We start from the raw sequence: 13770 nt of genomic DNA, 5'->3' as shown, positions 1-13770 counted from the left end.
ATCTCTTTCGAAGCATGGTTAACGTTTTATTCTTTTCAAGCCTTTTTACGAGTCGATGAACGAAGTGAAGACTCTTGTATAGGTTTTGGTAATTTCGTTTTTATATTTTTTTCTGGATGTATCTATGAATGCACTTAGGTATATGTGAACTTTTTAAAATTCAGTTCATCTGCTAAAAGAGGCAAATTGCGCTCTATGATTACGAAAACGGAATTGTGCGAAAAAACGTGAACGCGAAAAAACGTGATTAGAAAGTGGATTTTATTTTTCCAGCGGATTAAAAAACTTGCCCATTGATCCAGTTTTCTTAAACTTGGTTAATTTCATCGAAAAACTTCCAATAAATTTCTTGAAACTCAAAGAGCTGTAAGGCCATATGTTTTGAACTTTTTTTGAACTTAAGTTTTGAACAAGTCATTTTTTTCTGTCTGCTTGCTTTGCTGACTTGGCTATGTCTTTTTTGCGTTTTTGGCGTTTCGTCGCTGTTTGCAAATTGGTGATTTGCCTCTGTGTTATTTATTATTCTTGAAGCTCATTAACCAATTCATTCCTCACTCACTGAAAAACAATTCAGATATTTTAGGTAAATATTAAGTTAGTATGCAAACTGAAAATTACAAATTGGTTCAAATAATTTGATACAGGTAGCTGCTGAGCTTTTTGTTCCGACCATTGAAAATGAGGAGTTACTTTGTATTCGGGTTTGTTTTAGTTTTTTCTTTTCGTTTTCCGCGCAAAATCAGGTACCACAAACAATCATCGGACTGGGTTGAGTGATATATCATATTAAAGCCCTTTTACTCGTGATTTGAACGACAAGAAAGAATTCCCAATTTTTTTTCTAATGTCAAGAGAAACCGGTTAAAAATGTTTGATTCACGCTTATATATGCTTAATTTAGACCGCTTAAAATAGCTTGTTTATGCTTAATTTTGATTTTAATCGAGGAAGTACATGCCGCCATAAATTCAATTATATGACCAAGTATTGTGGGTTGAACATAGGCATAGCCTTGTTCGAAGTTTATTTTTGCAAGTTTTCTCAATTGTTAATTGTATGGCCACGCTTTTCGGGATGTGCCAAATTTTCTGAATTTTTTCCTAGCCATCATTAAAACGTCAGTTTTTACCGAGCGGCCAATGGTTTTGGGTGTTCGCAAGAAAATGCGAACAAAATTCATAAAAATCATTGAATATCAAGTGCTTCAGATAATTTTTCATCATTTTTATGTAAGAAATAGTCATTGATTTGCTCAAAAATGACAGCTTGTCACATTTTTCCAAAAAAAAACACTCCTTTTTTTTTTTACTTTTTGAGATTCGTACTTTGGACTACGCGTAATTATTATCGAGCTAGTCTTTCTTTGACCAAGTTGCTGCTTCTTTCATGCTTCTTTTTATGTTAAACTTCAATCAAAGGATGATTGCAAACGTGGTTATTCATTTTTTTGAAATTCCTTTTTGTTTCTCTCATAAAAATGATCACAAGTTTATTATGTTTTTTTGCCACTCAAATTACCTATCCTTTACTTCCACTTGAATTACTTTTTGAGTGGACCAATAAGACTACACTTCTCAATGAGTTTTTAAAACGGGGCTAATTGAAAGTAGCGGAACTTGAATTCTGAACCAGTAGCAGATCATTGCGTTTGGATTGTCTTGAGTTGTTTTAAAATCTTAAATTGAAAATTAATCAGAAACGATAGTCGGGGTGTGCCAAAAGCTTATATTTCTTCTCAAAGGAGTTATCTTAGCCAGAAAAACAACTTAATTCAGTTTTTTTAAGTCACCGCCTAGTTTTTTTGCAGCAAGTTCAATTTATCAAATTTTGTACCATTATTTTATCACAACCAGTGTTTTGTACACCTTATACGATATACGAAAAACCCTTGAACGATATAACATTATACAATAATACGAGAGATCAGATTTATACGAATATAGGAAACCGATTATTGGCTACTCTTTTTTGTGAGACAAAGATTTTTTCATTGAGTACTGCAAGATGATCGATATTAGGGGCAGCTCAACTCCAACATAAATAAATTTTCTGAGAACAATCAGAGATTTTCGGGCAAAAATTATAATCGAGCATCAAAAAAATCTGAAAAGCCTTGTTGCTATAATTGAGCAAGGATTTTGATCTCAAGTTATACGATTATACGTTTTTTATACGAAAGCCAAAATATGCGATTATACTTTATACGATAGTCGGATTATACGAATATAAGTTATACGATTTTTCATTATACGTAAATACACTGATCACAACTATTGGTGTTTTGAGGGATATTTTAACCCTTTTGATTTGTCGACCCGCTAAGCTCAAACAAGAAAAGATATTTAACTTGTGATTATTTTAAGGTGCTCAAGAATTTTCAATCAACTTTTTTTTAGGTGTCTTTGAGTTTGTATACACTTTTTCAACCATCTGCTGACTATCTTTTTAAGTTTGGAGGTATGAAAATCAGGGTTGCAAAAAAAACGTTTGAAACATTTTTCAAACAAAAAAAAACAATGAAATTATATGCAGTCTGTGCGCCGTACTTTTTCCAGTTGAGTGCTCTGTTCATTTCACTTTCAGTAGGATCTACCGTTTCCCGGCATTTCCTGACATTCGCGTCGTTCAATACTTTGTTCACGAAAACCATCGAGGAGATTTTTCTACGAATACAGTTCAGTTAGTCAAAGCACAAGAAAATCTGACAATCAGAGTTGTTTAAACAACAATTTATTTAGTGTTTTAAACACTGTGTTAAACGTGTTTAAAATTGACAATTTTTCCCTTTTCTGGTTAAAATTATGCGCAATTTTATACACTAATTTATGATGCTCAACGAGTAAGCGCAACTTGAATGCTGCGATCGTCTCTAAGTTTGGAAGTTATTTAATTGTGAGTCCGGTGTTTTCCAATGCTGCTCGAAAATTTCCCTGCATATGTTTTGTTCAAAAACTGCGTCATTTTCAAAATAACGAAAGCGCATTCAATATTTCCCTGTTTTTATTATGAAAGCATGTATCAGAATATTTTCAGCTGTTTGTAGTCAGTGACATTTTTGGTGAACTCTTCGTAATAACCATGAGATATTGAAGTTTTGAATTTTTTTTTCTTTCATTTCGAGCTCTTTATTTTGCTGTTTTTGCTTATATAGGCTAGTTCCAGCCTTGTTTTTGTCATATTTGTCGCATTGAGAGGTTCGATTTATCACCTAGTCTTTGCTTTTTGAGTGTATCTGAAATTGAAAGATGTTCAAACTATTTTTCCGCGACGCCTATGAAGCTTTTCGGAATTTATTATGGTAGCTGGAATTCTGACTGAAAGGGCCTCAATGCGCTACATGAGTCGACGTTTCATCTGACATTTGTTTGTTTTTGCCACAAATTTTGGTTGAAAAAAAAAACGAATGAATCCAAAGGTCCTCTCTTTCGATGGTCAGAACAATTTTTTTCTCTTATTTGTTTAGTTCTAAATAAGCTAGTAATTCTTGTCTGAAGTGCGAAAAAGTTTTAACGAGAGATGTTTGAAGATATCCAAGCGAGTGAAAATACTTTTTTGTCCCGTTGTCTTGGTTTTTATTAATTTTATTTGAAATTTAATTAGGCTAATTTCGCAGTTTATTCCCAAGAAGTTAAATTAAGATTTTTTGTCTGCATGACATTAAAATGCACTTCTAATGCAACATAATTTCTGAAAGATCAAGAAAGAGCTTTCAAAAAATTCTGAAGTTTTCTAAAAGACTTAGAGGAAACAGAATTCAGTAAACACACTTTTTAAGCACCCAAACTTATTCAGAAAAACCTGCAATCTTATTGATCAAAAATAAAGTTCTCATCCGGCTCATTGTTATTGAGTTCTCTTCGAATGAGTTCAATGCATTGATGTTTTAAATGCATCGCAATTCACTACTTGTAGATCATTGATTACATTTTTTGGAGATAACTTTTCTGCAACAGTGTACCGTTGTAATAGTTTTTGGATTGGTTTCGAGATGTGAGATGAACAGCAGGCGAGTGACGGCTGCGATGGAGCAGCAGAATATGCGCGAGTTCCTCCAGCTCTACAACTCCATGACCCAGTTCTGCTTCGATAGCTGTGTCCACTCTGTGGGCAGTAACAGATTGGCCCAGAGTGAAAACAGATGTCTGGACAGATGTGCTGCAAAGTTGTCGTAAGTATTGTAAACATTAGTGAGCCATCCTTGTGGCATAGATTGCATTTTGGAAACATTCGGAGCCGAGTAACATTCACACCCGCTAATCAATCGTTTTTTGGTAGCTAAGCTTTTTTTGCTATATGTCTTGCGTGTTTCGCTGCGATCGAGTAAATAAACTTTTATTCTTCATGTGAAGTAACCAACCCTATATGGGCTTCCTAGAAACAAAAAGACGTACCAAAAGAATCCAATCCCATTGACCCTTGCGATAAAGGAGGGTATTTGCAATTGGGTACTAGGCTTTTTTTAATCGCAATTAACTTTCACAGAATGCTCAAATGGCCATCAGTATATTTTCGAACATTATGGTAGATTTCGGCACAGGTCGGTCGGTTTAAATCTGTCGGCGTATTTTCCTGAAGTTTTTGTTCCGAACATTGGAAGGTGGGAGGAAATTTTTATTCGAGGGTGTTTTAGTTTTTTCTTTTTTGTTTTCCACGCAAAATCAGGCATCACGAATAATCATCGGACAGGGTTGAATGATATATCAAATTGAAGCTCTTTCAGTCGTAAGTCGAACGACATAATTTTTTTCCAGTATCGAGAACCAGTTTGAAATTTTTGATTGTTCATGGACTTTCGAGCGAGTAAAGCGATCGAGTAATTTTCGTTATGAATGAAGTTAAGCAAAATAGACTAAAAATTACCTAATTTAAGAAAAACAACTAGTTTTGGAAGATTGCTTTAGCGCTTCTCTCTCTAAAAAACTCTAAAAAAAGTTTCTGTGCTACTTGCCATTCTGTTCTGCTTGCTATGCTACTTGCCCAGCAACTGGCTGTCCTTGTTGTTCCGACCATTGAAAATAGAGAGGAATTTTGTATTCGGGTGTGTTTCAGTTTTTTCTCTTTGTTTTCCACGCAAAATCAGGTACCACAAATAATGATTGGACTGGATTGATTGATATATCATATTAAAGCCTTTACAGTGGTGATTCAAACTACATTTAAAAAGTTTCTCAAAAGTTTTCACAGTGTTGAGAAAAACTGGTTTGAAGTTTTTGATTTTTTGTCTTAATTCGAGCGAATAAAGCTAGCGAGCAGTTTTCCACGCAAAATCATTTACCACAAGTATTCATGGGACTAGGTTGAGTGGTATGTCATATTACACCTTTCGGTCGTGATTCGAACGACATCAAAGAATTCAAAGTTTTCCAGGTGTCGAGAAAAACATTAGCTTAATTATGCTTGATTTAAGTCTTTAAAATTTAGTTTTACTCTAATGAAATTAGTTTTTGGAGTTTTTAGCTTGAACTTAGGCATCAAAAATTTTGAAAAATTGTCTTAAATTTTTTGGTTTTCTAGTTATTTGTCTTAAAAATTGTTTTCCAATTTGCATATTTTACATGTCTGACGAAAATGCCTAAGCTCTACTTTTTCGCTCTGATTCTTTTATCAAACCAAGCCGAAAAAACGACACTAATTTGAAAAAAAATTTTGTTGTAATTTTGTAAGACTGGTCAGAACATTCTGTGCTACTTGCACAGTGACCGGCTATCCTTGTTATTCTATTGATTTTTGTTGGTTTTTTAATGATTGAAATCTGGCGAGAATTCTTTGAAAATTATAAATCAGCCCTCTGTTATTTAATTTTAGAATCTATTCTAAACTTACCAAAATCAATTTTCGGCATTTTAGTTCGTTTATTAAAATAAAGTGAATTTCAATCAATTATCCAGTGCATCTGTTTTAGAGGTAACTTATATGCTTGTAACGACAAAAGTTTGGGCTAGTGGTTCGAATCCGACCGAGGGTTCTATTTTTTTTTTCATTTTCTGTTTTTTTTTTGCACTATCGTCCGTCTCTTATTTTTTTTCGGCTTAGTTCCCGTTGCATATACTTTTTTTGAAGATTCAGTCTTCTTCTGGCTTTCAGTAAGTAATTGAGTTACATTTTTTGCTGAATTTTTTAAGTTTGATTTAAAATGGTCGGAAAGTTTTGTTTTGTCGACTAATGAGCACGGAATTATTACTATATTATTATTTTTCTCGCAATTAGCATTGTTGGCTTGTTGCCTCCACTGAAGCTTCGTTCGATAAAAACTTAACGCTAAATTGTTTTATTTGGCATGTCATTGTTCGAAAGAAAAGTTTTTGTTCCGGAAAAATTGATATCAAGAAATGAACAGTTTGATCTATCTTTCCTCAATACTCACATTTTTTTAAAAACTTTGTGGCTTCCGTCTCGATTTCTATGCGCTTGTTAGTTGTGCTATGTTTATGTTTTATCGCAAGTTTCGAAAGCTCCAAAATAACCCCATGAGGATTTCTAAGAAAAAGTTAAATAAAATTAATTATGTAAAAACTTCTTTTTTTATTTTAAAATTTTTGTTTTCTTGTTCCTTTTTCAATTTTTTCTTCGCTCGAAGTCATCTTTGCTACTTCTTCATTATCATACTGTTGTACTTTATAGTTGTTGTATCGCAAGTGGTGCGAAGCTTAGCTTCGCCTTAATGTATGAAATATTATATTGCCAGCCATCCTTTGGTGCCCCATATCTTGGCACCATGAACACAGAATTTGAAGCTAAATGTGATTACTTTGTAAGTTTTTGTATTGAAACTGTGTGGTTTAGATTTGATTTGTCAGCTCAATTTGCTTTTTAGAAATGTGAACCACCGGCTGATGAGTGAGTTTACGAAAGAGATGCAAGTTTACTCGGAGAAAAAGATTCAGGAATTACAAAAGAAGACAGCAACCATAGAACAATCTGCACAACAGAAGTGAACCCAGTCATGAGGTTACGAATCTCTTGCAGCAGAATGTTTGTCGCATTCACCCAAAAGGTTTTACAATCTATTCACCATTAAATTCAACATAGAAAATGTCAAACGTTAGAAATGTGGAAAGAAATTGTTGGGTTTTGTAGAGACGTGTAACTGATTTTTTTTGGTAAGTTTTGTCTTAGTTGGCAAAGATTTAAGCTAAATTAACAAGACTCATTTGCGTATCCTGTGGCGTTAAATCCATCTCTGCATGGCAGACACTATTATTTCAAAAGATATCGTTTGGTTATGTTCTAATCAGGAAATCTCTTCTAAACAGGAAAAATGCCAGTTTCTTTTTACTGGTGACATGTATTAATATAGTTATCAACTAGATATCTTTTCCTATTTTAGGCGGAAAGGAGTTGCTTTTGTACTTATGCTTCAGTCAACAATTACATTTTCCCAGATTGTCAGTATGGCAAAAAGTCGCCACATGTCAAACAATTGTTAACCCTTCAAAATAAGCGTCACCTGAGTAGCAGAGCAAATTCAGACGAAGTCGACGATCTGATTGACCCAGGTGTGCTCGAAATGATTGGAGCTCCTTGGGATCCCAAACTTAGTCAAAAAGTGCTCTTGATTCACTTGTTGCATCCCATTCGGAAAACAGCCACTACAGAGGAGCGAGATTCAATGGTAGGTCGCTGCTTCACGGGAGAAGTTTTCAAGTCAAGGGTGTTGTCATTATTTAGGCAAAAAAGGCGTTTTTCATTGCGGGCCATTCGGTCCATTGATTAAATAATAATTGCACTTAAAAGCTCAATTCAGTCATCAGTTTTGTTCAGGAGTACGACGAAGCTCTCCGTCTTTCGGAAGCGAAAGCATTGGTCCAGTCAGTACCTAACTGGAGTTTGCATTCATCCCTATCTTATTATGTCAATAAGTCACACTTCAACCCTAACTTCCTTTTTGGACCCCAGAAAATGGCAGACATATCCCAGTTCTTATCTAAGAACAGAATAGACGTGATATTCATAAACACTCCCCAAATTACAAGTGAGTGAAAAAAATAGTGAGTTTTGAATTCGAGACCGCTCGTTTGGCAGTGCAGTAAGTTGAATTGTGATGTCAAGTTAATGAAACCAGTGGCGGATCTAGTATTTCGCGCAGGGGATTTTCGAAAAGTTTTCGAAAACTCGACTTTTTTTAGGTCAACCAAATTGATTTTCCAAGCGTTCCCAGAATATTATGAAGACCCTTTTTTGAGAACATGTCAGCGCGTAAAAAAATGGGTCAAAAAGGCCGTTTTGGGCACTTCTATAAAAATTTTGGCCAAAAAAAATGCGTTTTTTCGGCGCCCGCTCCCCCTTAATTCAATCGACCAAATAGCGGCAATATTGAATGTCCTAAAATAGTAACCAATAGGGAATTGCTACCAAATGAAACCGTTCACGCGTCTGACAGGATGAAAATGCAATAAAGTTGAATGTTTTGTCGATTAACTTTTGAAACAAGAGTTAATAATTTCGCTCAGGGGTTGATCTAGGATTTTCTCAAGGGTGGGGGCGGATGTGCATAAAAATTTCAAAAATTTGATCAACTTTTTTCAAGTCCTATCCAAATCGGTTTTCTGATCTTTCCCAAATCAAATCACTATAAAACCCTATTTCAACCAAATTTTCGGCGGTGAGACAATTTTTTGAAAAAACAGGCCAAAAAGGAAAATTTTGACCAACCTGGAAAATTTTGACCAACCTGGAAAATTTTGACCACAAACAATTGCGTTTTTTTTGGCACGAGCTCCCCCCTCAAACTGAGTACATATTTGCGCCAAAGGCGCCTTCAGAAAAAATTTTAGGGTCGGTCAGCAGGGGCCGATCTAGGATTTTTTCGAGGGGGCGGATTTTCAAAAAAATTTCGAAAATTTTGACGACCTTTTTTTTTTAGCTCGACCAAATTGATATTCCGAGCTCTTCTAAAGCACTAAAAGGTCCCTGTTTTGGCCAAATTTTCTGCGCCGCAGGCAAATTTTTGAAAAAAACAGGTCAAAAAGCCGTTCTTAGGCACTTATTGAAAAATTTTGACAAAAAAAATCGCGATTTTTTGGCGCGCGCTCCCCCTCAAAGTTAGTATATATTGGCGCCCAAGGCGCCTTTAGAAAAATTTTATGGTCGGGCGGCAAAAAATGTATTTCTTAAAAAGTACCAAAGGGGAGACCCTTTGGGTCGGCAGGGGGTCTAATCCCTGATGGGGGGTCATCTCCCGCCCGCCCCTAAATCCGCTGCTGATTTAGATATAGTTCATTTTCTGGTGAAAACTGTTAAAATGCTCCACTACTAACAAGAGACAATGAGAAACAGTTTTGAGGCAATTTTAATGTTATTTTTATTTCAGGTATCCAATTCGCCAATCTATCGAAACTATGGCGCCGTTTTGTTATCGACCGCTACCTCCTCGTCCTCACAATATTCCGTCTACACGCTTCCTCAAAAGAAGCGAAACTACAAGTTGCCCGTCTAATGGTCTCACTCCTCAAACATAGAGTGGAGAGTAATTGTCTACCGTGGTACTTGACCGAGAAGGTTCTTTCGTCCTCTAGCGCAGGATCCCTAGTTGCAGGAACAAAACGCGCTAAAGGTGCAGTCACATCCAAAGAAGCAAGAAGACTGACAGTACAGGCGCTAGAAGCTAAAGTAAGAAAAGAATAGCCAACGTCATTTGGATTTTCATGTAACATAATGATATTTTCATGCAGAGTCACTGTTTGGTTTGTCCCACTCAGATGTTGTTTTCGTACTATGATCCACAAATTCTAACTTATGTACGTTTTCTTTTTTTCAGTTTTTTAAGGTATCTAAGTCTCAGTCGGTCTGAGTGCTAATTTCTTTAATCACTTACCTGTTAAAGGTCAAGGATGGTCTTGAGATGGCGAACAAGAACAGATCAAGACTGCGGAAGCGAAAATTGGAGTCACACGTTCCCTTGATTTCAGTCATAGGCTACACCAACTGCGGAAAGACTACGTTAATCAAGGCTCTAACTCAGACCGATAAATTAACCCCCCAGAACAAATTATTCGCTACAACAGGTAATGGATCGTGTGACTCATTCGTGTTAGCGGTTCTGGGCTATAAAAGTGTAAGCTATTGACGAGCTATTTGGGTAGGTGAGATGCCTCCACCGCCCAAGTTTTGGCACCATTGACAATGTGATGACAACTAGGGAAGATCTAGGATTTATTTCCAGGAGGGGTGGGGGGAGGTTGGTTGGAAGGTTATTACAAAAAAATGTGTTCTTTTCGGCGCGCTCCCCCATCAAAATTTGTATATATGGTCGCCTGTAGAAAAATATTGTTGGTCGGCTGAAAATGGATGTCTTAAAATAGTAACAAGGGGAACCGTTGTGTGGTGAGGGGGTCGAAGGAACTTTTCAAAGATCGGTTTTTTCTATTAACAGGTTCCTTCGACTAATCGATCCTCCCCACCTTTGAGTTTAAAAAAAACTAATTTAGTGTTGTCATAACGTAATGAAATTTTGTATGATGAGAAAATTGATTATTGTGAACATTTTTGTTCTTTATATCTTTTATCGTAACATCAAGTATTAAGATATAAAAACGCGTAAAACAACTATGAAAAAATAAAATTGGAAAAGAGCCCACTCGTCGTATAGTTTTCTGTTTTGCAGAAGCCTCATCCCATTTTGGTCAATTACAACGTGGCGTTTCCTGCATTTACAACGATACAGTCGGCTTTATATCCGAAATGCCTTACTCACTTGTGGATGCATTCACAGCCTCTTTTGAAGAAATATCAGCTGGTCAACTAGTAGTCCACGTCACTGACATCAGTCATCGTGACTGGAAACGACAAGTAGATGTTGTCAACAGAACTGTAGACGAGATGACGAATAAAACGGCAAAAGATTTGTGTACTGGAGATCACTCGTGGGTAAAACCTTCGTTGGACGGAGAAAGTGTAGTTTTAGACAAACAAGCAGTCATTCATGTGTTCAACAAGTCAGATAAGTTAACTGAAACGTAAGTGAAACTCAGTAGAACCTCTCTTCTGTGGTGTTTGAGCTTATTGAGGCCAACATGTTGCTAAGTTTGATGGGAAAAATTGCGTGTTATAAGATCATTTTTTGGTCCAAAGTAAAAAAATTATGGAAAATTAGATGATTTTCAAGGATGACTCAAGTTTCAAGGAGAAAAATCATCTGGGTAACTGAAAAGGTTTGAACGCTGCTTTCGGAAAAAAGTTCAGTGAGCGAAGGACTGATATGTTGTTGTTTATTTGAATTTCCAAATCTTCAGATATTTAAGGAGGATTTTAAAGTCCGCTCCAAATGTTTGTGTTATAGCGAACTTGAAAGTCGCCTCTCCGATGATCTCATAACTGGCAACCAATCGAGTAGAGTAGTGACTTCAGCCACCCAGTTAAAAGGAGTCAACTCTCTCAAAGAAGCAATATTCTCTCGTTTATTATCAACTGGTTTTCTCAGAGAAGAAACAATAGTGATTCCCAACTACAGTAATGGAGAGTACGAATATCTGAATGAACATGCATGTATTGCCGAAGAGATAATTGAAGAACATTTTTCAAATGAGAATGAAGATTTTATCGCCGAAGATTCGATTCGATTGAAGATTTTTGTTAATTTCGTCGTTTTGAGAAAGTTTGCTTCCTTGTTTCCTGAAAACGAAATCAGCCAAATTGTGCTGAAAGAGATTGAGACTGAAAAAGTATTCAGCTGGGAAAATATTGGACCTTGAACCTGTTACCCCAATGTGCTACCTCAGGACATAAGCTTACTTCAAGTTAAATTGTATGCGGTATTTATTGTTAGTCAAAAAAATGTTTGTTACCTATTCAGTTTATGGAGTGAACAGAATACTAGGAAGTCGAAGTTGAACTTCTAGAACCTTCTTTTTTTTCCAACCTAAGTCGAAACCATTAGTGCGGCTCTTACAGATTTTTTGATAGTATGTGCTTTGACATTCGAATAGTAATTAGTTAACACAATTGATGCATTTTTATTTAATCAAATGAACTGAAAAAAGTGATTTGTTTCAAACAACCTAACAATAATGAAAACTCGATATCAGAAATTTTTAAACTCAATATATCTCGCAATTTTTTTTGAAATGCATAATTTATACATAATGAGGCTTTATGCTTTGCAATTTGTTGCATGCAAAGTTAGTGTGGATGCTTTCAGTTTGTTATATTCCCAATTATTACATGCTAAATTGAGTCTATTTGTATTTGGAGCCAATTTTGCTGAATCGCATTGGCAAGTTATTAGGATATCTAGCTGCTTTATCCGTGAATTGTGTTTATCGGTTGTTAAGCTTGCGTGGCTGAGTGGACAGTGCTTGAGACTCAAAATCCCTTGATTGCAGTAGGTCGCAGCTTCGAATCCTTCAGGTAGCCGAGTTTTTTGATAATTCGAGGCTTATTTCTACTTTTCTTATTTCACTTGATTGAGCTGCTTTTTGGTCGTGTTCTCGCAAGTGTTTGCCAAGCGCAGCGTCGCCTCTGTGTAAAATAGAAGTCTACACGTGTTGCAACTGCAACCCACAATCCAAGTGCACTTGTTTCTTAAACTTTCGCCGACCTTGTTTTGGTGCTAATAAATGTTGAGTTTTTTAGCACCCGACAAAAGCTTTAAAAAAACCTCAGTATGTCACTATGTATAACATCCAGAAATTAGAAAAATTAGCCAAGTTGCTTCTTTAAAATAGTTTCCGTGAAATCAGAGGTAGGGTTTTGTCGACTGTCGAAATTTAGTCGACCTTGTTTTGGGGCTGTAAGTTATTGAGTTTCTTAGCTTCTGCTGAAATCAATTGCAGTTAATCATTAGCTCGCCTCTACTATCTTTTGAGGATAACAATGCGGCTTAGTTTATGGAAATAATTCAAGGCAATCTGAAAGAAATTTTGGAGCTGTTTGTAGAGGGTAAACCAATTGTTACATTTTTTGTTTGCTCATTTTTGTAAACTTTGTTGTATTTTCTTCTTGTGCCTGGAGAGATGATGAAGTTCAGGTCCAGGAATTGGGCAGTAGATACTGAAACAATGAGAAGTGAAAATTAGATTGCGATGATCAATTGACCGGAATAGTTAGATATACAGCTGTAAATTCTGGAAAACCGAAAATTTCAACCAGTTCCTCTCGACAGAACTTTTTATTTTCTACGAGCAAACGTAATCAAATCAGACTATAGATTTTTTTTCGGGTTAACAAATTGTTCGATACCTTCACTTGGATAATTTGAAATGATCAAATCTTGAAAACTCAAATTATACCACTGGATTACTGCTATTACTGTACAGTTAAGTAATTAAATCAGTACTGTTGATAATGAAATTTTTTGGAATAGTTGAATTGTCGGTCTATTATCTGTCTGCTTAAACTTTTTTTCTGCTCAATTTCAACAACATGGACTTATTCAGATTCAAATTAATGTCACTAAAACTGATAGTCATTTTGATTTATTCCAGTTAATTATTTAATTGGCGTTTCTTGTGACACATGTTTAAGAAGTCCCTATGCTAACATGTTCAAGATAACTCACGTTTGCATGTTTAAATTTTTCAACGTATTATTTTTTGCATGGTTAACGAAAGTGTTTTTGCACGTTTTAGCTATATCGTATAATAAAACGCTTAAGAAATTTCATTTGGCACATGTTTGAGAAGTCCCTATCATGGTCTGTTTAAAGGCCAAAACATTTCAAGTGTTGAAAAGTTAACTCAAATCAGCGTTTCCGAATCTGTTGGAGCTCGAATGCTTTAACTCTTTCATTTTCTTTGCTTTTTTCGCAACGTAAAACTATCAAAGTTTATGTTT

General features: G+C 35.6%; 3 protein-coding genes across 3 annotated transcripts in view; all 3 read left to right on the top strand.

Annotated features, from left to right (window-relative positions):
• Nucleotides 1-7436, top strand: part of LOC134842672 (mitochondrial import inner membrane translocase subunit Tim10 B-like) — a 532474-nt gene extending 525038 nt beyond the window's left edge. Inside the window, exons 2-4 of the mRNA XM_063859120.1 lie at nucleotides 3991-4168; nucleotides 6815-6948; nucleotides 7328-7436. Coding sequence (XP_063715190.1) covers nucleotides 3996-4168; nucleotides 6815-6935 — 294 coding nt within the window. The 5' untranslated portion in view covers nucleotides 3991-3995 and the 3' untranslated portion in view covers nucleotides 6936-6948; nucleotides 7328-7436. The remainder of the gene's footprint in view (nucleotides 1-3990; nucleotides 4169-6814; nucleotides 6949-7327) is intronic.
• Nucleotides 1-13770, top strand: part of LOC134842670 (vesicle transport through interaction with t-SNAREs homolog 1B-like) — a 543554-nt gene that overhangs the window by 525042 nt on the left and 4742 nt on the right. The gene's annotated exons all lie outside the window — the stretch shown is intronic.
• LOC134841683 (putative GTP-binding protein 6) lies at nucleotides 7033-11722 on the top strand. Its single transcript, XM_063857719.1, has 7 exons — nucleotides 7033-7041; nucleotides 7328-7612; nucleotides 7762-7972; nucleotides 9311-9609; nucleotides 9824-10004; nucleotides 10604-10955; nucleotides 11279-11722. The coding sequence occupies exons 1-7, from the start codon at nucleotides 7033-7035 to the stop codon at nucleotides 11688-11690; spliced, it is 1749 nt and encodes a 582-aa protein (XP_063713789.1). The 3' UTR covers nucleotides 11691-11722.

This window comes from Symsagittifera roscoffensis, chromosome 3 (assembly GCF_963678635.1).
Source record: "Symsagittifera roscoffensis chromosome 3, txSymRosc1.1, whole genome shotgun sequence".
NCBI classification, from domain to species: Eukaryota; Metazoa; Xenacoelomorpha; order Acoela; family Convolutidae; genus Symsagittifera; species Symsagittifera roscoffensis.
Note: the sequence above shows the minus strand (reverse complement) of the source record. Positions and strands in the feature narration are given on the sequence as shown.